The sequence below is a fragment of the Asparagus officinalis genome, chromosome 1 (genome assembly GCF_001876935.1).
Source record: "Asparagus officinalis chromosome 1, Aspof.V1, whole genome shotgun sequence".
NCBI lineage: Eukaryota > Viridiplantae > Streptophyta > Magnoliopsida > Asparagales > Asparagaceae > Asparagus > Asparagus officinalis.
The window spans coordinates 58,882,076-58,904,200 of NC_033794.1; the positions used below are offsets into that span (position 1 = coordinate 58,882,076).

Here is a 22,125-nt window from a genome sequence, read left to right on the forward strand (position 1 = left end):
AATCTAGTCTCCCTGTTCATTACATTTTTTTCAAATTATTTTAGGTCTCAAGTGATTCTTCGTCATTTTGTGAAATATTTGGTATTAGATGAGCCTGCAAAGTTATTAGGCTGAGAAAATAAAGAATGTCATATGGTATTAATTCCTTTCACATGACGTTTTCATCAGTTGCGCAAGGGAACCAATTTTTTTGCCTTTAAGGCTGTTTGTCATATGGACAGACCATAGAAAGAGGTACAAGACTCCTATATTTCAGTTGGAATTAAACTCTTTTATGCCTGGAAATTGACAAACCAATATGACATATTGGTTCAAAGTTAAAAGAGTTTATTTCCATATGACATATTGGTTATAGAAAGAGGTACAAGACTCCTATTACTTTCAAATTAGAAGACTATGTTTCTGCTGTTTGTCATATTGGTTCCAAGGCTCCTATTAGTAATGGTCTCTAGCCTTTGAGGCTGTTTCGTCAATTTCTATGGTTTGTCATATGAAAATAAATGTCATATGGTATTAATTCCAACTGAAAAATATTTCCAGGCTCCTATAACTCAATGCACCTGATGATGCCTGAAATTTGAGGACTACTTTTCATTTGTGACATCATTTGAAGTGAGAAATAAATTGGCGAATTTTTATAATAACCATATGCGCTGACTTTTTGATTTTATAACATTGTTTTATTTGTTTTATGTAGAATATGGAACCTTCAAAAGCTAGAGATGCTACACTAAGTTGCTTTGCTGCATATGTGGCGTGTATAGTGTGTGCTTACTTTATGTTGTTTGAGAATAAAAGAGAAGTAACTCCTAGGGAACCAACCGAGTTGAGAGATTCATTGAGAAATGCTTATATCTACCGGTTGTTCTATGGCGGCAGAACATTTACATATGACTACTTAAGAATGGATAGAGGTCCATTTTTTAACCTTGTTCGCATGTTACGAAAGTCTAGACTTCTTAAAGATACCATATATGTTTCCATCGAGGAGCAAGTTGCTATGTTTTTACACATAGTAGGGCATAATGCAAAAAATAGGGTTGTTGGTATAAACTTCGTACGTTCAGGCGAAACTATTAGTAGGTACTTCAATTTAGTCCTCGTGGTAATATTAAAACTGAGACCATTACTAATGAAGCAAGCAAGTGGTGAGTTATCTGATGAGATTCGTTGTAGATCAACTTGGTACCCTTGGTTTGAGGTAAAGTGGATTATTTTTCAATCATTTATATCTATACTTCTTAAGGTAATATGTAATATAAAATGGTGGATTTATATGTTTCATTTGTTTAAATGGTCAGAACTGTATTGGTATGATTGATGGAACACACATTGCTGCGTCTGTCCCTGATAATATAGTTGCTCGATTTCATGGTCGTAAAGATGGTCCCACACAAAATGTGCTTGGAGTTGTTACACCTAATAAGCTATTTTGTTATGTCATGGCTGGATGGGAAGGGTCCGCTAATGACTTTTGTAAACTAAATTATAAAACATTTTATTAGTTTAAAAAGAAGTAGTTAATAATTTGGTTTCATGTTAATATTGTAGATAAATATTATCTCTGCGATGCTGGATATACGACAATGCCCGGTTTCATTGCACCTTATCGTGGCGTGCGCTACCATCTTAAAGAGCAAGATGGTAGAGAACCATTGAACCATCGAGAGCTTTTTAATCTTCGTCACTCATCACTTCGATCAAAGATAGAGAGCGTATTTGGAATTTTAAAAAAATCGTTTTAAAGTTCTAACATGTAGGCCTGATTTTCCATTTCAAACACAGGTCAAGATTGTTATTGCATGTTGCATTCTACATAATTATATAATGATAGTTGATCCAGATGATCGTTACATTACAGAAGATGTAGTTTTTGATGAAAGAACATAACAGAAGATGTAGTTTTTGATGAAAGAGAGAGTGAAATTGCTAATGAAGAATCTGACGTTAGCATGCTAAATTTAAGCAAAAGGGAACAGAAAGAAGCACAAGCTATTTGGTTAAAGAAAAGAGATGAAATAGCAAAGTCTATGTGGACAGAATATTGCGCTCGATATAAGGAAGGGAATGAGGTGGAAATTGGATTAGGTGATTAGTATTTGTGTTTTGTATTGTTTTAATTGATACCACCAATATATGCTAGATCATTAAGAAAACAAGTTTGTTTTTTGTTTTTCCTATTATCAAGCTTACTAGAAACCAAATTTTTTGTATCTTTGACATTTCTTTATTGATATATTCTTTTTTATGATGAGCTTCAATATATGTATGTTTAATTTTATAGTTTTGCTTTCTAATTGTCATAATGTAAAGTTTATTCTTGTTGTCTCTATGAATATTTACAATATCACAGGACAATGGAGAATATAGAAAAGTGTGCATACGGGGGTAACAGGACTGGATACTTTCAAGTCACTTCAACACTAGATCAACAATCGCCACACTTCTCTCGTTCTCAAGGAGTACACGCTCTTGGAAACGCTTATGTTTTTGGTTGTCTTGGAGATTCGACTAATCAACAATTCATGAATGCTAATGTTGGTGGAACTCCCATTGGGTTCCCACCCATAAATTTGAGCCAACAAATCATACGATCAGAAAGCTCCCAGAATAATGCTACACAAAATTCAATTTCAAGTATGGAGGTTAATTCTCCTTCAAAAGATGAAAAACATACGAATGAAGGGAAGAAACGAAAGTCATCCGGGAACAAAGAAACTCTGACAGGAGGGAAAAAGGGAACTAGTAACAAAAAATGGAAACCTCCACATATTGAGGCATTAATTTCTTGCTTGGTAGAACTTGCTAATAATGGTTATAAAGTGTATAAGACATTTAAAGCCCCTGCTTTCAAAAAGGCTGCTGAGCATGTGAATTTTATCTTTGGAGAAAATTATACTACATACAATGTCGAGAACCACTTACGAACCCTCAAAGACAAGTGGAAACTTATTTGTGAAGCAAAAAAGCTTAGTGGAGCCGGATGGGATGAAGAGAGTAAGATGATTACACTTGACACTACGACATATGCTGAGCTTATCGAGGTATTTTAATATCTTAATTTTGTCCACCAAGTTAATTTAAATTTTTCTTTTTGATATACCACATTAACAATCTCTATTTTTCTTACAAACAGAGACATCCAAAATACAAGCCTTATTTGAATTGTCCAATTCCAAGATATGAAGAACTTCGCATTATTTGTGGGGAGGATCATGCTACTGGAGAATTCAGAGAGACAAGTTATGACCCTGACATTGATAAAGAGATTCCAACTATCAATATCGACGAAGATGATCTTGTAGATAATCTTGGTATGGATGGAGTTCGTGTATCACAATTAAATGGAGTGGAGCCTTCGAGCATTTTTATCAAGCCAGGAACTGTAAGCGGTAAATCGTCTCGTCCAGTAAAGAAGAAGAAAAGGGAGGACTCCCAAATAATTATTGGTGAGAAACTTGTGGAGGAAATGGGAAAGGTAGCCACTGCCATTGTTGGTTTGAAGGAGCGAACTTGGGTTGAGGTTCTTGCTGATAAGGTTTTTGGTTTTCAAGATATTTCCATAGATGATCTTGAACTGGTTTTCGATGAATACTACAAGAATGAAGTTGAAGCGAAGGCTTTTTTGGTATTGCCCGAACCAATACAGAGAAAGAGGATTCTTAACGTGTTGGAGAGGATAGGTAGGCGACCAACTTTGGACAACGCTCAGAGAGGAACTACTAGTTTCAGAAACATGGATAACACCCCGTAATAAATGGTTATCGATTTAAACTATTTTTCTAGTATGGATAGTCTTCTTAGAGATTGCACTTTATTATTTTATTTTAAACTTAATGATACTAGTTTATTGTCAATTATGCGTGTTGGACTTTGATATGAATTGAGCTTATAATAAGACTATGATTCTTATTTATTTCAGCTAATTCTTAATAGCACTTTCTTTTTCTTAGCTCAATATATTTTGCGTGAATGTTGTTGCTTTTAGTATTTACTTAAGTGCTATCTGTCAGAATTACGGGACAAGCTGTGTACATTATGCATATATCAATCTGGTAAATTTAAGTTCATTCTAGTTTTTGCAGCTAATGTATATTTGCAATTTGAAATAGTTTCCTATTTGTCTCGATTCCTAAGATAAATGCACCTTTGCCTTTACTTCTCTTAACATCATCTACATTTATACCTTTTAGATGCCTGAATAAGTTCAGTAGACTATAAAGTCCTCTTTAATGTTTTATGCCATCTTTTAAGTGGTTATTAGTAGAAAAGAAAATATGAGTTGTTGAAATTTTGATGCATTATAAATTAATGCTTACCAAGTTCTCTTGGGAAACTATTGCTCGAGTGATCCAGATGTTATATTTTGCAACAACTGTATAGTCTTGTTGACTTGGAACTTTTGTCAATGGACATATTTCCTTGCATTTGCAGTATATCCATGATGCAATTTATAAATGAAATGATTGCCTGCCATGTTGAAAAATTTCTATTGAATGATTACATGCCGTAAGAATAATTGATTGACCTTGACACACCTTGATGATAGGCATGTACCACAACCCTTGACTACTTGACCACAAGGGAACAACCACAAGCTAATTTTTTGTTGATGTGAGAAATAAATTGGCGAATTTTTATAATAACCATATGCGCTGACTTTTTGATTTTATAACATTGTTTTATTTGTTTTATGTAGAATATGGAACCTTCAAAAGCTAGAGATGCTACACTAAGTTGCTTTGCTGCATATGTGGTGTGTATATTGTGTGCTTACTTTATGTTGTTTGAGAATAAAAGAGAAGTAACTCCTAGGGAACCAACCGAGTTGAGAGATTCATTGAGAAATGCTTATATCTACCGGTTGTTCTATGGCGGCAGAACATTTACATATGACTACTTAAGAATGGATAGAGGTCCATTTTTTAACCTTGTTCGCATGTTACGAAAGTCTAGACTTCTTAAAGATACCATATATGTTTCCATCGAGGAGCAAGTTGCTATGTTTTTACACATAGTAGGGCATAATGCAAAAAATAGGGTTGTTGGTATAAACTTCGTACGTTCAGGCGAAACTATTAGTAGGTACTTCAATTTAGTCCTCGTGGCAATATTAAAACTGAGACCATTACTAATGAAGCAAGCAAGTGGTGAGTTATCTGATGAGATTCGTTGTAGATCAACTTGGTACCCTTGGTTTGAGGTAAAGTGGATTATTTTTCAATCATTTATATCTATCCTTCTTAAGGTAATATGTAATATAAAATGGCGAATTTATATGTTATTTATGTTTAAATGGTCAGAACTGTATTGGTATGATTAATGGAACACACATTGCTGCGTCTGTCCCTGATAATATAGTTGCTCGATTTCATGGTCGTAAAGATGGTCCCACACAAAATGTGCTTGGAGTTGTAACACCTAATAAGCTATTTTGTTATGTCATGGCTGGATGGGAAGGCTCCGCTAATGACTTTACAGTTTTGAGGGATGCATTGTCTATGCCTCCTCCAAAGGGATTGCGTTTGATAAAAGGTACTAAAATATAAACTAAATTCAAAATTAATTTAATTAGTTTAAAAAGAAGTACTTAATAATTTGGTTTCATGTTAATATTGTAGATAAATATTATCTCTGCGATGCTGGATATACGACAATGCCCGGTTTTATTGCACCTTATCGTGGCGTGCGCTACCATCTTAAAGAGCAAGACGGTAGAGAACCATTGAACCATCGAGAGCTTTTTAATCTTCGTCACTCATCACTTCGATCAAAGATAGAGAGCGCATTTGGAATTTTGAAAAATCGTTTTAAAATTCTAACATGTAGGCCTGATTTTCCATTTCAAACACAGGTCAAGATTGTTATTGCATGTTGCATTCTACATAATTATATAATGATAGTTGATCCAGATGATCGTTACATTACAGAATTTGAAAAATCGTTTCAAAATTCTAACATGTAGGCCTGATTTTCCATTTCAAACACATGTCAAGATTGTTATTGCATGTTGCATTCTACATAATTATATAATGATAGTTGATCCAGATGATCGTTACATTACAGAAGATGTAGTTTTTGATGAAAGAGAGTGTGAATTTGCTAATGAAGAATCTGACGTTAGCATGCTAAATTTAAGCAAAAGGGAACAAAAAGAAGCACAAGCTATTTGGTTAAAGAAAAGAGATGAAATAGCAAAGTCTATGTGGATAGAATATTGTGCTCGATATAAGGAAGGTAATGAGGTGGAAATTGGATTAGGTAATTAGTATTTGTGTAGGTGGAAATTGGATTAGGTGATTAGTATTTGTGTTTTGTATTGTTTTAATTGATACCACCAATATATGCTAGATCATTAAGAAAACAAGTTTGTTTTTTGTTTTTCCTATTATCAAGCTTACTAGAAACCAAATTTTTTGTATCTTTGACATTTCTTTATTGATATATTCTTTTTTATGATGAGCTTCAATATATGTATGTTTAATTTTATAGTTTTGCTTTCTAATTGTCATAATGTAAAGTTTATTCTTGTTGTCTCTATGAATATTTACAATATCACAGGACAATGGAGAATATAGAAAAGTGTGCATACGGGGGTAACAGGACTGGATACTTTCAAGTCACTTCAACACTAGATCAACAATCGCCACACTTCTCTCGTTCTCAAGGAGTACACGCTCTTGGAAACGCTTATGTTTTTGGTTGTCTTGGAGATTCGACTAATCAACAATTCATGAATGCTAATGTTAGTGGAACTCCCATTGGATTCCCACCCATAAATTTGAGCCAACAAATCACACGATCACAAAGCTCCCAGAATAATGCTACACAAAATTCAATTTCAAGTATTGAGGTTAATTCTCCTTCAAAAGATGGAAAACATACGAATGAAGGGAAGAAACGAAAGTCATCCGGGAACAAAGAAAGTCTGACAGGAGGGAAAAAGGGAACTAGTAACAAAAAATGGAAACCTCCACATATCGAGGCATTAATTTCTTGCTTGGTAGAACTTGCAAATAATGGTTATAAAGTGTATAAGACATTTAAAGCCCCTGCTTTAAAAAAGGCTGCTGAGCATGTGAATTTTATCTTTGGAGAAAATTATACTACATACAATGTCGAGAACCACTTACGAACCGAACCCTCAAAGTCAAGTGGAAACTTATTTGTGAAGCAAAAAAGCTTAGTGGAGCCGGATGGGATGAAGAGAGTAAGATGATTACACTTGACACTACGACATATGCTGAGCTTATCGAGGTATTTTAATATCTTAATTTTGTCCACCAAGTTAATTGAGACATCCAAAATACAAGCCTTATTTGAATTGTCCAATTCCAAGATATGAAGAACTTCGCATTATTTGTGGGGAGGATCATGCTACTGGAGAATTCAGAGAGACAAGTTATGACCCTGACATTGATAAAGAGATTCCAACTATCAATATCGACGAAGATGATCTTGTAGATAATCTTGGTATGGATGGAGTTCGTGTATCACAATTAAATGGAGTGGAGCCTTCGAGCATTTTTATCAAGCCAGGAACTGTAAGCAGTAAATCGTCTCGTCCAGTAAAGAAGAAGAAAAGGAAGGACTCCCAAATAATTATTGGTGAGAAACTTGTGGAGGAAATGGGAAAGGTAGCCACTGCCATTGTTGGTTTGAAGGAGAGAACTTGGGTTGAGGTTCTTGCTGATAAGGTTTTTGGTTTTCAAGATATTTCCATAGATGATCTTGAACTGGTTTTCGATGAATACTACAAGAATGAAGTTGAAGCGAAGGCTTTTATGGTATTGCCCGAACCAATACAGAGAAAGAGGATTCTTAACGTGTTGGAGAGGATAGGTAGGCGATCAACTTTGGACAACGATCAGAGAGGAACTGCTAGTTTCAGAAACATGGACACCCCTTAATAAATGGTTCTCGATTTAATCTATTTTTCTAGTATGGATAGTCTTCTTTGAGATTGCATTTTATTATTTTATTTTAAACTTAATGATACTAATTTATTGTCAATTATGCGTGTTGGACTTTGATATGAATTGAGCTTACAATAAGACTATGATTCTTATTTATTTTCAGCTATTTCTTAATAACACTTTCTTTTTCTCATCTCAATATATATTTGTAGGTAGAATGTTTGTTGCTTTTTCTCTTTTTCTTTTCCTTCTTTTTTTCATTTTTGGTGCCTAATTGTTGGTATATTCATATCATTTCTGTAACATGGATTCATCGATGAAGCATAGAGGCAATGAGGCTATGTAGGTAGTGTAGCCATGCACGATGAACAGACTTCTGTATCCTTGTACGACGAAGAGAATATTGACCATCTTGATTTTACTTTTGTATCCTTGCAATTAATTGGGGACTCTAATGGAGGTGAGAATGTTGTTGCTGATGGAAGAGCCCATGTTGAGAGGAGATAATTAGAGGAGGGTTAATTGGAGCCAATTAAAGTTCTTTCTTGTACCCACATTCGTCATAGTAATTTGTTCGCAGATTGAATATTAAGAGGGAATAGGACAATATAGTCCGTCCAATACTTGATATAATGATTCCATGTAGCAATCTGTATGAATTCGTATAATACAATTTTATGTAACATTTTTTTTCATTAGTAGGTTTAATTTTTGAAGCGTGGATTACGATAATCTTCTTGTACCGCTGGTAAATGTAATAGGTTTAATTAAATCCAACTGATGATAAATAGTCTGTGCGAGTAAAAGATATTATGTTGAAAAATGGGATTATTGGTCTTTCTGTGTGATTATGCTTAATTTGAAGGAATATGGATATTCTTGTTTCAACGGAGACTCCATTGAATATGAGTTACCTGAAAAAGATGCTAATCAGAAGGTCATTATCATGCATATATATGAATTCAATGATAGACCGATATAAGAAGCTTCGCAAAAAGCAACTTGCATTTGATTGAGACCTTCAGGGAGCTTTATAATTTAAGCCTAAAGACTTTATCCAGAAGAAAGTAATGATGTTGACCTTTATTAATAATACAAGGTTTTTAACATAGAATTCACCAATTCGGGCACATACATCTTGCACAGGGTCCTCGTTGAGCATTTACCCTCAATTTGATCCCAATAACAATTCTCTTTCTATTTCAATGACAATCCAAACAAGAATAAAATGGAAGCAACATGTATTAATTACTTCTTAGTAATATTTTAAATATTATCCAAACAAAAAAAGTAAATGAAGAGGAAGAAGTTCTACTTCCATTACTTCTAAAAATATATAAAACAAACAAAAAAAATGTTATTTCCGCTACTTCCTATTTCATAGTTTTGAAAGTTACTTCCGTAACCTACTTCTTACTTCCAATACTTCCATTATCCAAACGGGCCCTAAGTTTCAGGTGCAACTAACAAAGTGTAGTAACTGCAGTTGAATAAAGATCTCTGTTTGTAATGACCGACTTGTGTAAGTTTATGCTCAAAGTTTTAGTTGCAGCCTTTTTTTTAGCTGCCAATGGATTCAAAGTGTTTAATTTTCAAGTGCAACCAACTTCTAACGGATGTTCAGAAATTTGATACGCCAAAACAAATACATTTACCCTTGAAAAAAATACATCCGACTCCTTGTGATGAATGAACAAAATAGGCATAAAATCAACAAAACTAAAGAAAAAAAAAGTGTGACTAATGGGCCGTGGAAAACTACAAACTAGAACATCCTTCTTGCAAACAACACTAACCATTTCGGGGATATACCCTTCTAATTTACATTCTCCAACAAAATCGTATTAGTTATATGCAAAAGGTGTTTGTCTGTAAATTACGACTTCTTCCAAAACTCCTTGGTTGCCACTAGAATTTTCTCTTCATCTGATTTTGGCTTCGTCTCGTGTACTTCCACCTTCCACCTTATTGCAGTAGCAACGCGTTCGGCCTTGTCAATAATTTCTGGAGAGTCTCGTATCACTGCCGTTCCTTCTGGGCGTAGAACACGATCCATCTCGACCATCACATCGACAAGGTGACATCTGCAAGGACAGGGAAAAGAGTCATAATTAAAGCAAATAAACAGGAATTATCAAGGCAGACTCTAAGTTCAAGCATATAACATGGACACATTAATGCTAGATGAAATGTATTACCAAAATAAGTTATAAGCATACGCATCAAACTGCGAAGGTATTATATAAGTTTGAACAATTTTTCACTTCAGCCTCATTCCAATTTTTTATTATTGAAATCGACCCCTTTTTTTTTTATTTACCAAAACCGACCCGATTTCGTGATTAGCAGCTTAATCACCTTCCTAATTAGTCGGGTTGCCAACCCCGACTAATTAGGAAGGTGATTAAACTGCTAATCAAGAAATCGGGTCGGTTTTGGTAAATAAAAAAAAGGGTCGATTTCAATAACAAAAAATTAAATGGGTCTGAAGTGAAAAATTATTCTATAAGTTTTTATTTGGATAAATATCACAAAAATCCCTTGAACTTTAGGGTTTTTTGGACAAAACTCCAGTGAACTCTATAAATCATAGAAAACCCTCTTAAACTTGTCTTGCTTAACTATCTTGACTAACATAAGTTATTTTTAAGTTACTAACGTGATCGACACGTGACAGCTTTTAGACAATTTTCCCCTATCTACTAAATATAAGTCTATATAACTCAGGACACGTAAGAAGTAAGAAAAGAAACCATCAAAATGTAATAAAAAAAGGACAGCTTAGATTCTTTTTTTTAATAACCAGCCCGGGGTCAAATTTAAGACCGTTGGAGCCATATTGGAACCTCCTAATCGTCCGGGTGATCTGCAGTGGGTATAGTTTAGATTCTTTTAATTAACCTATCAACACTGTTTATGAGAATTGTCCAGTAGTTTAGGAGGTTGAATATGATCTGAAAGTTTAGGGGGTTTCTATGGTTTATAAAGGTCATATGAAAAAATTTCTAAAGTTCTTTGCATGTCTGTGTGTCTTTTGGTGGTGGTTAGGGGTGTCTTTTTTCTTTTCTTTTTTTTTGGAGCGGGGTGGGGTGGGGCTGGTGGTGATTATTGGTGGGTATTTTACCCTTTTATTGCTAAACATATTAGAAGCATACAACATGGAGCACTTTATCCTGGTGTTCACACTTCACACTACACCAAGGTTACCCAGAACACTTTGTATCAACATAAATACATACATTTATTCAGATTTGTACTCAATTATATAACACATTTAGTTTTAAAAACTTGTGACATTTCCTGAACGTATATTGTACATTTCACCTCAAATTTATGCAAGTCGATGGACTCGGGACATATTCGTTCTAGCGCATACCTAGTTCATAAGTATGATTTTAAAGGGTCATTTATGTTTCTAGTTCAAAAATGAGCGATTTTTTAATTTATAATCTGCTCAATAAAGGAAACATAAAAATGGTATAATGATTTTAGTTCTCATAACATGTGAATGAAAACAATATCGATCTCATATGGATTATTAATTTTAATACATATGTATAAGTCGTGTCCCATATCCTCACCTTTATGATTTTGTCGTGTCCCGTATCCGCACCCATGCGTGTGCGCACCAGCACCCGTGTTCTTTCAACATAGCACCACATAAATGATTTCTCCAAGTTTGAATATTTTGATGCTCACCTTATTTTAAATCGATGTTTAAAATGGTAGAAGCGCAAGGCGAAACGTTAATCTTTTTATGAAGCAGGCATTAGTTTACATGCTTGTTAGGGATTTTCTGACTCCCTGGGGTTGTTTACCTAGTCCCAAGGGTCGTTCTTACTTAAAAGGACTGAGAAAATTCAGTCTCTTTATCATCAGCTTTAGGTATTTATTTATTCAAAACATTTTTTTCAGCCGCATGTGACCTAGTCAGATGTTTGATACTTTGATATGTTTTTTTTAATTCTATTTGGATATATGTAGCTTTCTCCTGGGGACGGTTTTTATTTTTTGCATGTTTCCGTCACATTCCCTTTTATAGTTCAGATATATACATCCTCCGCTCTGTAGAATAGTACATGTAACTGTTACAGGATGAATTGAAAGTGTGAATGTTACCAAAGGATTGCAAATTGTCGTTCGAGTCATATTCTGGAATATGTGTATTTTGGGTATTTTGAGACGCGATGTGACAAGGTTTTATTGGAAAAACGTTATTAGTAAAAGTTGATACTTTTTTACCCTTTCCTCCATCCTCTCTCTCCCTTTCCTCTTCCTCTTACTCCTCTAGGATAAGATGATCATTTACAACTACCAGCCAAAATTATTTCAATAGATGGTCGCCATACATCAGGTCCATCAACAGCATATTCCCTCACTCCATACGCTGCAAGGGCACACCACCACACTTAACTCAAGGCTCAGAAAACCGCGACAAAAACCATTCCATCAGAAGATAGTTTCAGACATCCGATCCAATATGAACTAAACTGTCTTTTTTTTTATTGCAAACGTTTATGCCTCCTCATTCTCTTGTCTATGTACTATCTCATCCAGTTTACATCACCGTAATCATCCAAGACTTCTTCCTATCAAGACAAGGTTGATTATGCACTGTAATCAAGAAGGCTTCCTATAAGTATGATCAATTTACAACTGCTTAGAGGCTATCAATCTCTGTAACTATCCATGTAAGTGCTGAATACATCGTCAAAATAGGCACAGTATGGCTTGCATCTCCAGCATCAAGTCTTCACCATGTCGAGATGGGCTTGACATAAGGCTGCATGTTAAATCTGATAAAAACTCTATGACTGGTTACCCACTGCATTGATGCTAAATACATTTTCAAGGTACGTATGGCATCAACTGAGTTGGATAAAACCTTAAGGCAGACTGGTAGGTAGAAAAACCAAAGAAATACGGTTGCTGTCCTTGTTTTAATTTTGGGTGAATGGCTTGTGGGGTTTTGCATTTGGTGGAAGAGGTCTCTTTGTTCATTTGTAAACTACATGTAGCACTTGGCATGAAATCCATCAGCCCTCACTACAACTGATTTTTGATACTGTGTCAAAAACTCCAACATGGTTGAGCCACCTAGGTTCAAATCCAACATGGTGCAGATTTAAATTGAAAAAAAAGGATAAACAACTGCATACAAGCCAGGTCTTGGTCCATGAAAAGGATATTCAACTTGCTGGCTTAAGGTTGAATATCCCTCAATGCTCAGCACTACTGCAAAGCTGCAGTTGGTGATTCGTGACAGAGGCATTAAGATGCTACAGAACCAATCCAAGTTCAAATCCAGTAACAGGATTTTAACAGCCTAATAAGAGAAAATACCGTTGTGCAAAGTCTTCGTCTTGGCTCTCAAAAGAAGGGGCCCTCAACAAACAGGAAAGTGGCATATCAAAGTTTTTCTCTCAAAAAATTCTGGTTCAACGGCACAATCACTAAAATATCATTTTTATACTTTGTTTCCATGGTCTCTACAAAACAACAAAAACTATTTTAACAAATTCTTCTGACATCCGTTGTATAGTAGTATAGGAGAAGACACAAGGAAGTTGATAATGATAGGGATATGCACATGCTGATCTGAAACTTTTGCAATCCAAAGGCAGGCTCATAAATATATCTAATGGAAGCTAAAGTTGCATTGACCAAAATGACGAATAGAAAGAGGAAGCTTTGCAAGGGATGATGTATTTTTATATTGACATACTTCTATATCCCAATAGTAGTAATAGCAAGAAGAGTAGTATTAGTGGTTGTAAATGAACAAGGAAGCCAGCACAAACACACACCTGCTTTCACCAGCGAGTGAATCGCTGACCAAAGAGCCAATCCCTACTACATGGATGAAATCGTATGTTCTGGGATATGTTGAGAACGGCTCACACCTAGAATCACCAGAATTTACACAGTTAATCAAAAAGTGCACGCATAATTACTTTGGTCACTAATTACAGAAAGGAGGAGAACATATAAGGGTTACCAAGGAAAGGACAGTATATGAACTCAAAACATATTAACAAAGGAAGCTTAGATGATTTGGAACTCAATCTCATTAATATATGTCACAAGACATATATCTCAGTGAACATATTGTCAACTGGGTAGAAAGAACTTGAGCTATCTATTAAGCTCAGAAAACATACCATAGCAAAAGGAAGCACATCAACTAATTTTCTCTGATTACAGATATTGTTTAAAATATCTCTGATATAGTTGATATATTGGCCGATATATCTTTTTATAAGGCTTATCATATAACAATATGGTCTCAATATCTTTACCGCTTTTTGACAATTTTTGTGTGAGATGGCCAATATATCAGTCGGTATGTTGACCGATAATTTCCTTTAATATGGTTTATAGCAAAACAATTTAGTTCTGCAAAATTTCTTCGATGGTTTTTAGCAAAAGTTTCAGTTATATGAAGTCTTTTGGTAAACTTTTAGTAGGCTTTTTTCCTTAAGTAAGTTTCTACAAGTGGTTAGTCATTACTGATCCTAAACATATACTATTTACACTTTGTATGCTTAGATTTCATTACATATGTTTGGATTATATTTTAGGATATTATATTGTATATGCACATCATCTGATATAGCACTCTAATAATTATTGTATATCTCTGATATTTAGCCGTCCAATATTTCCCAGATAGCTGATTTAAGCAATCAGATATGAAATTTAGCCGTCCAATATTTCCCAGATAACTGATATTTAAAACCTTGACTAGGTGCAAAATTTATAAATGTACAGTCAGGTGTCTTCATCTCGACTTAGTTTAGCGCTATGAATCCGTGAGAAACAAGGAATGCAATATTGATAATAAAAACTGAATAAACAATGCAACTATAGGTACTAACTAAATTAATACATGCATCACTTCCTCCCCTCTTTGAGCCTATATTCATCAGATTTTCACTTGTTAAGTCTGCTTCTGATCACATTTTTCAAATTAATAGAGAAGGGAGTAAACAGGATTTCAATTATTCCCTTCTTAGATATTATCTTACACCACTTAGCTTTTTATAGAAAATGCACCTTTTCCACATCAGTTTTACCATTAACAGTTTTACTTACACATTACCCCTACATTAACTTGTCCATGCCAAATAGCTACCCTTTGTGTTTACCACATCTGTGTATAGTGGAGGAAACAGGACTACAAGGAAGTAGGTTTGGCTAATTTCCATAGCACGAAAGATGACAAAGTGTAAATATGAAAATACACTGCTACATATCTTCATGTTGATTTATTACAAGAAGTTCAAGAGATGACTAATCATTAATCAATGACATTCTTTGCTGCTAGTTAAGTGAGTCTTATCATAGTCAAGTTTTTTGTCTGGAGTTGCTCACCCAACAAAAACGTGAAGTATTAACTCCTAACTTATCACTAGAAAGTGGTGCCTTTACATATGTATTTTTGTTCAAAAATGACAAATCTACCCTTCAAATAAAATCAGGGTATATTTCTGTTCTCATGCGTTTGGAAAAGCTAACTGGGAGTGATTAGCACACCTAATAATCAAGATCATGGTTCAGTAACAGAACAGTTTGGTGAATAAAATTCAACTTCTCCTACAACTCATCTATCACAAGATTGCCAAAATTTTACTTTAAACTTTCAAAACTAGTTATTTATTTAATTTTTAGTTTTAATTAACTCTTTTTTATGTTGCCATCACCTATCCGTCAATGCAGTTATCTAAATCAGAAAATGGTCGCCAGTCCATGCAATCCTACTAATGTCCGACTTGAGAAGATCAAACAGCATGGAAGAAACGATATTGAGAGAAAGACTGAGCGAGCCAGAAAAAAACAATGAAACATACCAATCATGATACATTCCAATAAGGCCTCTGTCATAAATCACATCCAATGTTCTTGGTCTGTTTGCAGGAACAATATTCATGACCCAAACTGGGTCAGACTGCAATGCTGCAGCAAATCCTCCAAAACGAGCATTCATGTCCATGATGTTGCGTATTTTTGGTGTGCCAAGCTTAACGCCAAGAGATTTCTTGTAGTAGGAAACTTGTTCAGCCCAATGCTTTGTATCAGCATCAAATACAGTAGTCCCGTCTTCCATGTGTGACACCCTTGCAGGGGGTTCTGATAGCCTCTGTGGCCATTTGGCATTGAATTCAACAGCCACTTCTTGCATGAGAGGGATTTTACTTACACAGGTTTTCAACTTGAAATACCTGGGAAAATAAAAATAAAAGTTATAGTACGTAATTCTATGTCAGAAAAGGAGGAATAAAAAACACTGGCCATCGTACTCCAAAACACGACCATTAGCACAATGATTCTCCCCCTCTCCTCACGTTAGCCAAGATCCCCCCCCCCACCCCCCAAATTTTCACATATATTGTCAACACTGAAAATATGAAATATCTACTTACAAAGCTTACCATGCTTCACTTGGGTCATCAGAGTTTGTGCACAGATCAATCCCAAACTCATTTTCATTCGGAAGGCATGTTGCCTCTGAAGGTTTCTTCCAGATAACAGTGTTACCTTCCACAATAATGACTTCATAACACAATGCTCGTGCTGCAGCCTGGAGTGCAGCCCATTCCTTTTCCTGTTTATGCCATTGTACAGGTGGACCAGATATTGCCAAATATCCTCCTGGTCGAAGTAATCGATCCACCTCAATTATATAAGATGCATCTGCAACAACCAAGTTCATGAAAAACTGAATAGGATATTGGACCTGTACATGCTGAAATGAACATGAAAATGCTTACTGTATGCAGTAAAAGGGATCAAACAGCGAGAACAGTGAACCATATCAAAAGAGAATGCAGGAAATGGAAGCCTCCGAGTGCCCAACATGGCAACAAAAGCAGGTATTCCTCTTTCTAAAGCGAACTGTATCTGGGATTTGTGAGAATCTCTTGGAGCAAAGGAAAGAGTCATAATATTTTTCTTCAGAAGGAAACCCCCAAAGCTAGCAACCTAGACAACAAAATAAACTGGACATATAAGATACAGTAATGCAAAATCAGATAGACTAAAATTGAGAGTGATAAATTACCCCGCATCCCATATCAAGAGCAGTCCTCACGATACCCTTATCCATCGGGATATGTTGTCCAAGCTTCTCAATATATTGCTCAGCTCCATCAGGAAACATAGTACCACCACCAGGAAAGATAAAATATGGGCCTTCTTTCTTCATCCAGCCTTGATGGCCCTTTCTGTCGGCGATCTTATCATAAGGCATGTTCCCATGCCATATCTGCATGAGATAGGTTAACAATTTGAATGAATAAAAACAACTAACTAAACAGAAAGTATAGAAACTGTAAGTATGTTCTTGCAAATCCTGCAGAGTAGAATTACTGCATGAGTTATTTAAATAGTTGAAGTTTCTTATAACGGGTCAACTGGCCATCTACAAATATAATGATGAAACAAATGAAGTTGAGCATTGGAAAGAAAAAGAACCTACCTGTGAACATCAATGGCACTACAATCATGATATTGTACAACGACACATTTTGCAAAGTTACAGGAAGAAGTAAACAAAGCTTTTCGCCCCTCTTTTTCTGAATTGAACCTCTATGTTTTTTTGAAGAGATGAACACCAGAAATAAACTTCATTAGGGGAAGAACGAGATGGTGTGCCTGATCATGTATATGTTCATGAGGTATAAAGAAGTAGTGTTTTGTATAGCAGTGGAAGAGGGCAAGAGGTATAACTGAGACAAGTGGGTGCTACTTCAGTGCATCAGCTAGTGTCATGCGAGAGATGGAGGTTGAAATCTATCCACACCAAACAGAAGGCATAAAGATCTAGGAGAGAGTTGCAGAATGTCAAATAGATCAACTTAAATTTCTTTACCATGTTCATAACTCTGGCCAATTGGGGAATTCTTGATGCGATGGGCCTATATTACATGGGCAACAGGATAGATCTAGATGAGATTGCACAAAAGAAGTTTCTGTTCATAGAAATTTAACCAGCAATAATCAACTAATTAGGAATCCTTGAACTTGTTCCCCGTAAGGTCATCAAGGCCCAGCTTTACTCAAATCACATACATCCTGTTCTTCTTCTAGATTGTTCATTTTGTATCCTTCATGTGATCTTACTTCGTAGTATATAATAAGATGGAAGGAATTTCCATCCACAAGAGATCTGAACTATTAGACCTTCTAGTGACTCTAATCCAAAAGCTTGACATTATGTACAAAATCTTTGTATAGATCTTCTTAAGAAAATTCATCCCGTAAACACATAAATATCAGGAAATTCTAAACCATCATACATCCCAAGTCGCCAGATGCCACTGAAATATGATTCATCCCACAACTTGAACAATTAACTGCTTCAAAGCTCACGACTTCTATTAGCAACATAACCATACCAAACAGATTCTCACAATTAAACTATAAAAAAATTCACTTTGCTCGATGGAACTTATGCATCAAATCTTAGATCTTAAATCCTTTTAAACATACAAACATGTTTAGTGGAATCATGTAAATCTTGTTCTTCTCCTAGATTTTTCATTTTGTACGATGATTATTGATCTTAATATATGCTAATACGAGTGACTTCCATCCATAAGAGATGTAAACTGTTAACTGTAATACATAAGTCTAATCCAGAAATAAACGTCATGCATAAATTCTGAGCCTAGACCTTTTAAGCAATTTATCCAGCAGATACATCATAAATCCCAAATCTCCAGATGCCCCTTATCAAGTAAGATTTATCAAAAACCTTGAGCAAATAACTCCTTTTTCAGAGCTCAAAATTTCTAGTAGCACAATAACTATATGAAACACATCCTCATCACTAAGCCACAACAAGCTCACTTAACATAAAATCCAAATCACTCTTGATGTAGAAAGCGTTGCGGATGAGGTCCTCGTGAGGTTGAGCATGAACCACCATAAACCCTAAAGCAGGGGTTCGGAAATGGGTTTTGACTTGCTCAAAAAGAACGCGTCATATCTCTCAACTGTAGGTTAGAATCAGACATATAATATATGAAACCTCTCTGGTAGTGGCACTAGGCAAACCACTTCTCCCATCGCCGAACAATGTTGCTCCCTTACGAATTTATCTCCCCACTCAGCAGGCTATTTCCATCTCTGATCTTTTTGCACGACATCTCATCGACCTCGTCGCCGGAGCACCGTTCAATCTTCAGGATCCGATTGCCGTTACTGCTGATACATCAAGGAGGGAGATGAATTTGTCTCGATTCATTTTTTGAGTTCATGGTTGTTTAATCACCCCAAAGTTTAGGGGGTTTGTGAAATTTACCCTTACGATTGATCACAATCACAAACCTTGAAACTTCTTTTAGAACAATAAATATACCAAAGACATTCCCATCACTAACCATGAAAATACTCACTTCTCTTCAATAATCTAATGACTCCAACCCACAAACTAAATCTATACATTGAATCTTGGTCTCTGTGCCTCGGTTGAACAATGCCTCTTCCTGTAGAAGTTTGTCTCCCTATTCGGCTGACTATGCTTCTCGGATCCTCACAGGGCATGTCATCACCCTTGTCACCGGGATACCAGCTTATGTCCTGGCTCCGATTGCCACTGCCGCAGGTCCGTCAACAAGGAAGAGCTTGTCTCGGTTAACTTTTAAAGTTTATGGTCGTTTTTTGTTCAATCACCACAAAGTTTAGGGGGATTTTGTGAAATTTTCCCAACGATTAATCGCTCACTTTGATCAAGCAAGTCCTATTTCAGAACTAAAACTTTCATTAGCAGAATAAATACCCAAATCCTAGATCTTTTCAGTCAAATGAACACGGTCCAACTACAACGCATTACTTACTTTGTGAAGGCTCTCCGGCCAGGAGATCGGGATCCGATACCCCTCCGGCGGCGGCACAAGGCACAGCTCCGCCTCTCCTATCGTCGCAATGCCGCTCCCTGTAGAAGTTCATCTCCCTGCTCAGCTGACTGTTCCTCCTCGGATCCTCGCACGGCATGCTCGTCGACCTTGTCGCTGGAGCACGCCTCGCATCTCCGGGATCTGATCGTCGCCGTCGCCCGTCGACGAGGGATATGAACTTAGAACGATCGATGGAGGGGCGTCGGTGGCGGGAGAGAGAGAGGGTGCTGCGGCCGGAGGCAGCGAGGGGGTCGCCGAGTCGGGTGAAGAGGAGGAGGAGGAAGAGGAGGAGGAAGAAGCAGAAGGAGGAGGAGATGATGTCGAGTGGGGACCACCTCCATCGGGGGAGGGTAAGGCGAGGTCGAGGAGCCATGGCCGAGCGATTCCTTTTTTAATTTATTTTATTATTATTATTATAGAGAGATGGTGGATCAGATCGGGGATCCGTTTGGAGTTGAACTACGTCGCGGACAGTGAGAGTGGTCCTTGATGGGAGCGGCAATGAGAAGCGGGCGGTCATGACGATTTCTGCCGCGGGGGCTTTTAGGGGCTGTTTGTTTGCCTAAAAAAAGAGCGAAATCAAAGAAAATGAAACCTATTTCTAAGAAAAATAGGTTTTGGGATTGTTTGATTGGCTAAAAAAAGAAGAAAATCAAAGAAATGAAGATGAGATGAGATGAGTTGTCACCTTATTATAGGATGATGTGAGTGATTTTTTAAGAAAACTTGTTTTGATATTGTTTGGTTGGCGGAAAAAAATAAGAAAATGAATTATAAGAAACATATTTCTTGTATTAGGTTGTTTTCTTTTGTTTGGTTATTTCTTAAAAATAAAAAAATAGATGAGATGAGATGAATTGTCATTATATTATTGGATGATGTGACCCACACTTAAGGAAATTGTTTTCTTAGCTTTTTGGAAGAAAAACAAAAAAATAAAATGTTAATGAGATGAGATGAGTTGTCACAATATTATTGGATGATGTGAGTGATTTTTAAATATGAGATGAGATGAGTTGAGTGATGTTGTGGATAAAAATAATATTTTATTAGATGTGGTGGATGCTGGATGAGTTGTTGGATGAAAATAATATTTTATTAGATGTGGTGAATGAGTTGTTGGATAAAAATAATATTTTATTAGATGTTGTGAGTGAGTTTTAGGGATGGAAATATGTGAAATTGTACCTTTTGAGATTTCTTGGTTTTCATTTCTATTTTTTGTTTTTTAGGAAATAACCAAACAAGCCCTTAGGGCATCTCCAACAGCTTCTCCAAAATTTTCTCCAAAATAGGGAAACAAAAGTCATATTCTCCAACTAAATTTTACACCAACTCCAACAGCTTCCTCATTTTGAAGAATCACTTTTTTCCTCTAAAAATTTGAGGAATGCTGCAGATTTGGGGAAGCTTCCCCATTTTTTCTCTTCCATCCCTATTTTGGGGAATGAGATAGGGAATCTATTGGACCAAAAACCTAACTAAATTCTTCAAAAATAGGAAATGGGGAAGCTGTTGGAGATGCTCTTAGAGCAAAACTATTAAAAGGGTGAAATGATAACACAATAATTTTTTTTAAAGTAGAAAACTCCAATGTGGGTATTTTCATTCGTTTATTCAAATATAACATTGGCAAAAATGTTTGAAGGTACATCATCCGATAAGGGGGTGTTTGTTTCAAATCCTATAATTTTAGGATATTGATTTCACCATGGGATTTGAAATCCATAGATGTTTAGTTATGGGTTGAGATTTCTAAAATGTTGTTTGTTTCATTAATATTTTGAGATTTGGAATACTACATTTTGTAATATTTTGTTTGTTTCAAGCTCAAATTGTAGCATTACCAAATGCTAAAATTTTATAATATGATGAATATACTATCTTGATGAGGTTACCTCCCACAAAAAGACAAAATTGGGATTTGTCAAATCCTCTCCAATTGAGAGGATTTTGCAAATTCTAAAAATTAGGCTCTTTTTGCACTTTTGGGATTCAATATTCTAAAAAAAATTTTAAAACAAACACCATATATGGAATCCCAAAATACAATAAAACTCACTTTTTGATCCCAAAACTTGTAATCCATACCAAACGTCAAAAATTTTGGTGAAACAAACACCCCTCAACAAGATAGAGATGGCATCGCTAGCCAGCCGGTCAATGAGCGACATCATTATAATTTCTGGAAACATGTAAAAGTGAAATTGTTGAAAAGAAACTAAGCAACACCAAACAATCCTCAATAAGAAGTCCAAACTCCAATCGGGCTGAAGAATGTTGTTGAAGGCTCCCTACCACTTTTATGC

General features: G+C 35.8%; 3 protein-coding genes across 3 annotated transcripts; 2 read left to right on the forward strand and 1 right to left on the reverse strand.

Moving 5' to 3' along the window:
• On the forward strand, positions 2,531-3,916 carry LOC109824763. Its single transcript, XM_020391408.1, has 2 exons — positions 2,531-3,044; positions 3,137-3,916. Exons 1-2 carry the CDS (start codon positions 2,640-2,642, stop codon positions 3,752-3,754), a joined length of 1,023 nt encoding a protein of 340 aa, XP_020246997.1. The 5' UTR covers positions 2,531-2,639; the 3' UTR covers positions 3,755-3,916.
• LOC109834780 lies at positions 6,566-7,910 on the forward strand. The gene is made up of 3 exons (XM_020402799.1): positions 6,566-7,022; positions 7,124-7,257; positions 7,296-7,910. The coding sequence occupies exons 1-3, from the start codon at positions 6,566-6,568 to the stop codon at positions 7,908-7,910; spliced, it is 1,206 nt and encodes a 401-aa protein (XP_020258388.1).
• On the reverse strand, positions 9,544-20,342 carry LOC109824772 (probable methyltransferase PMT13). The gene is given in 8 exon segments (XM_020391417.1): positions 9,544-10,000; positions 13,724-13,819; positions 15,767-16,138; positions 16,349-16,610; positions 16,688-16,898; positions 16,978-17,181; positions 19,757-19,841; positions 19,843-20,342. Coding segments are annotated over 8 exon segments (1,785 nt in total). The 5' UTR covers positions 20,190-20,342; the 3' UTR covers positions 9,544-9,792.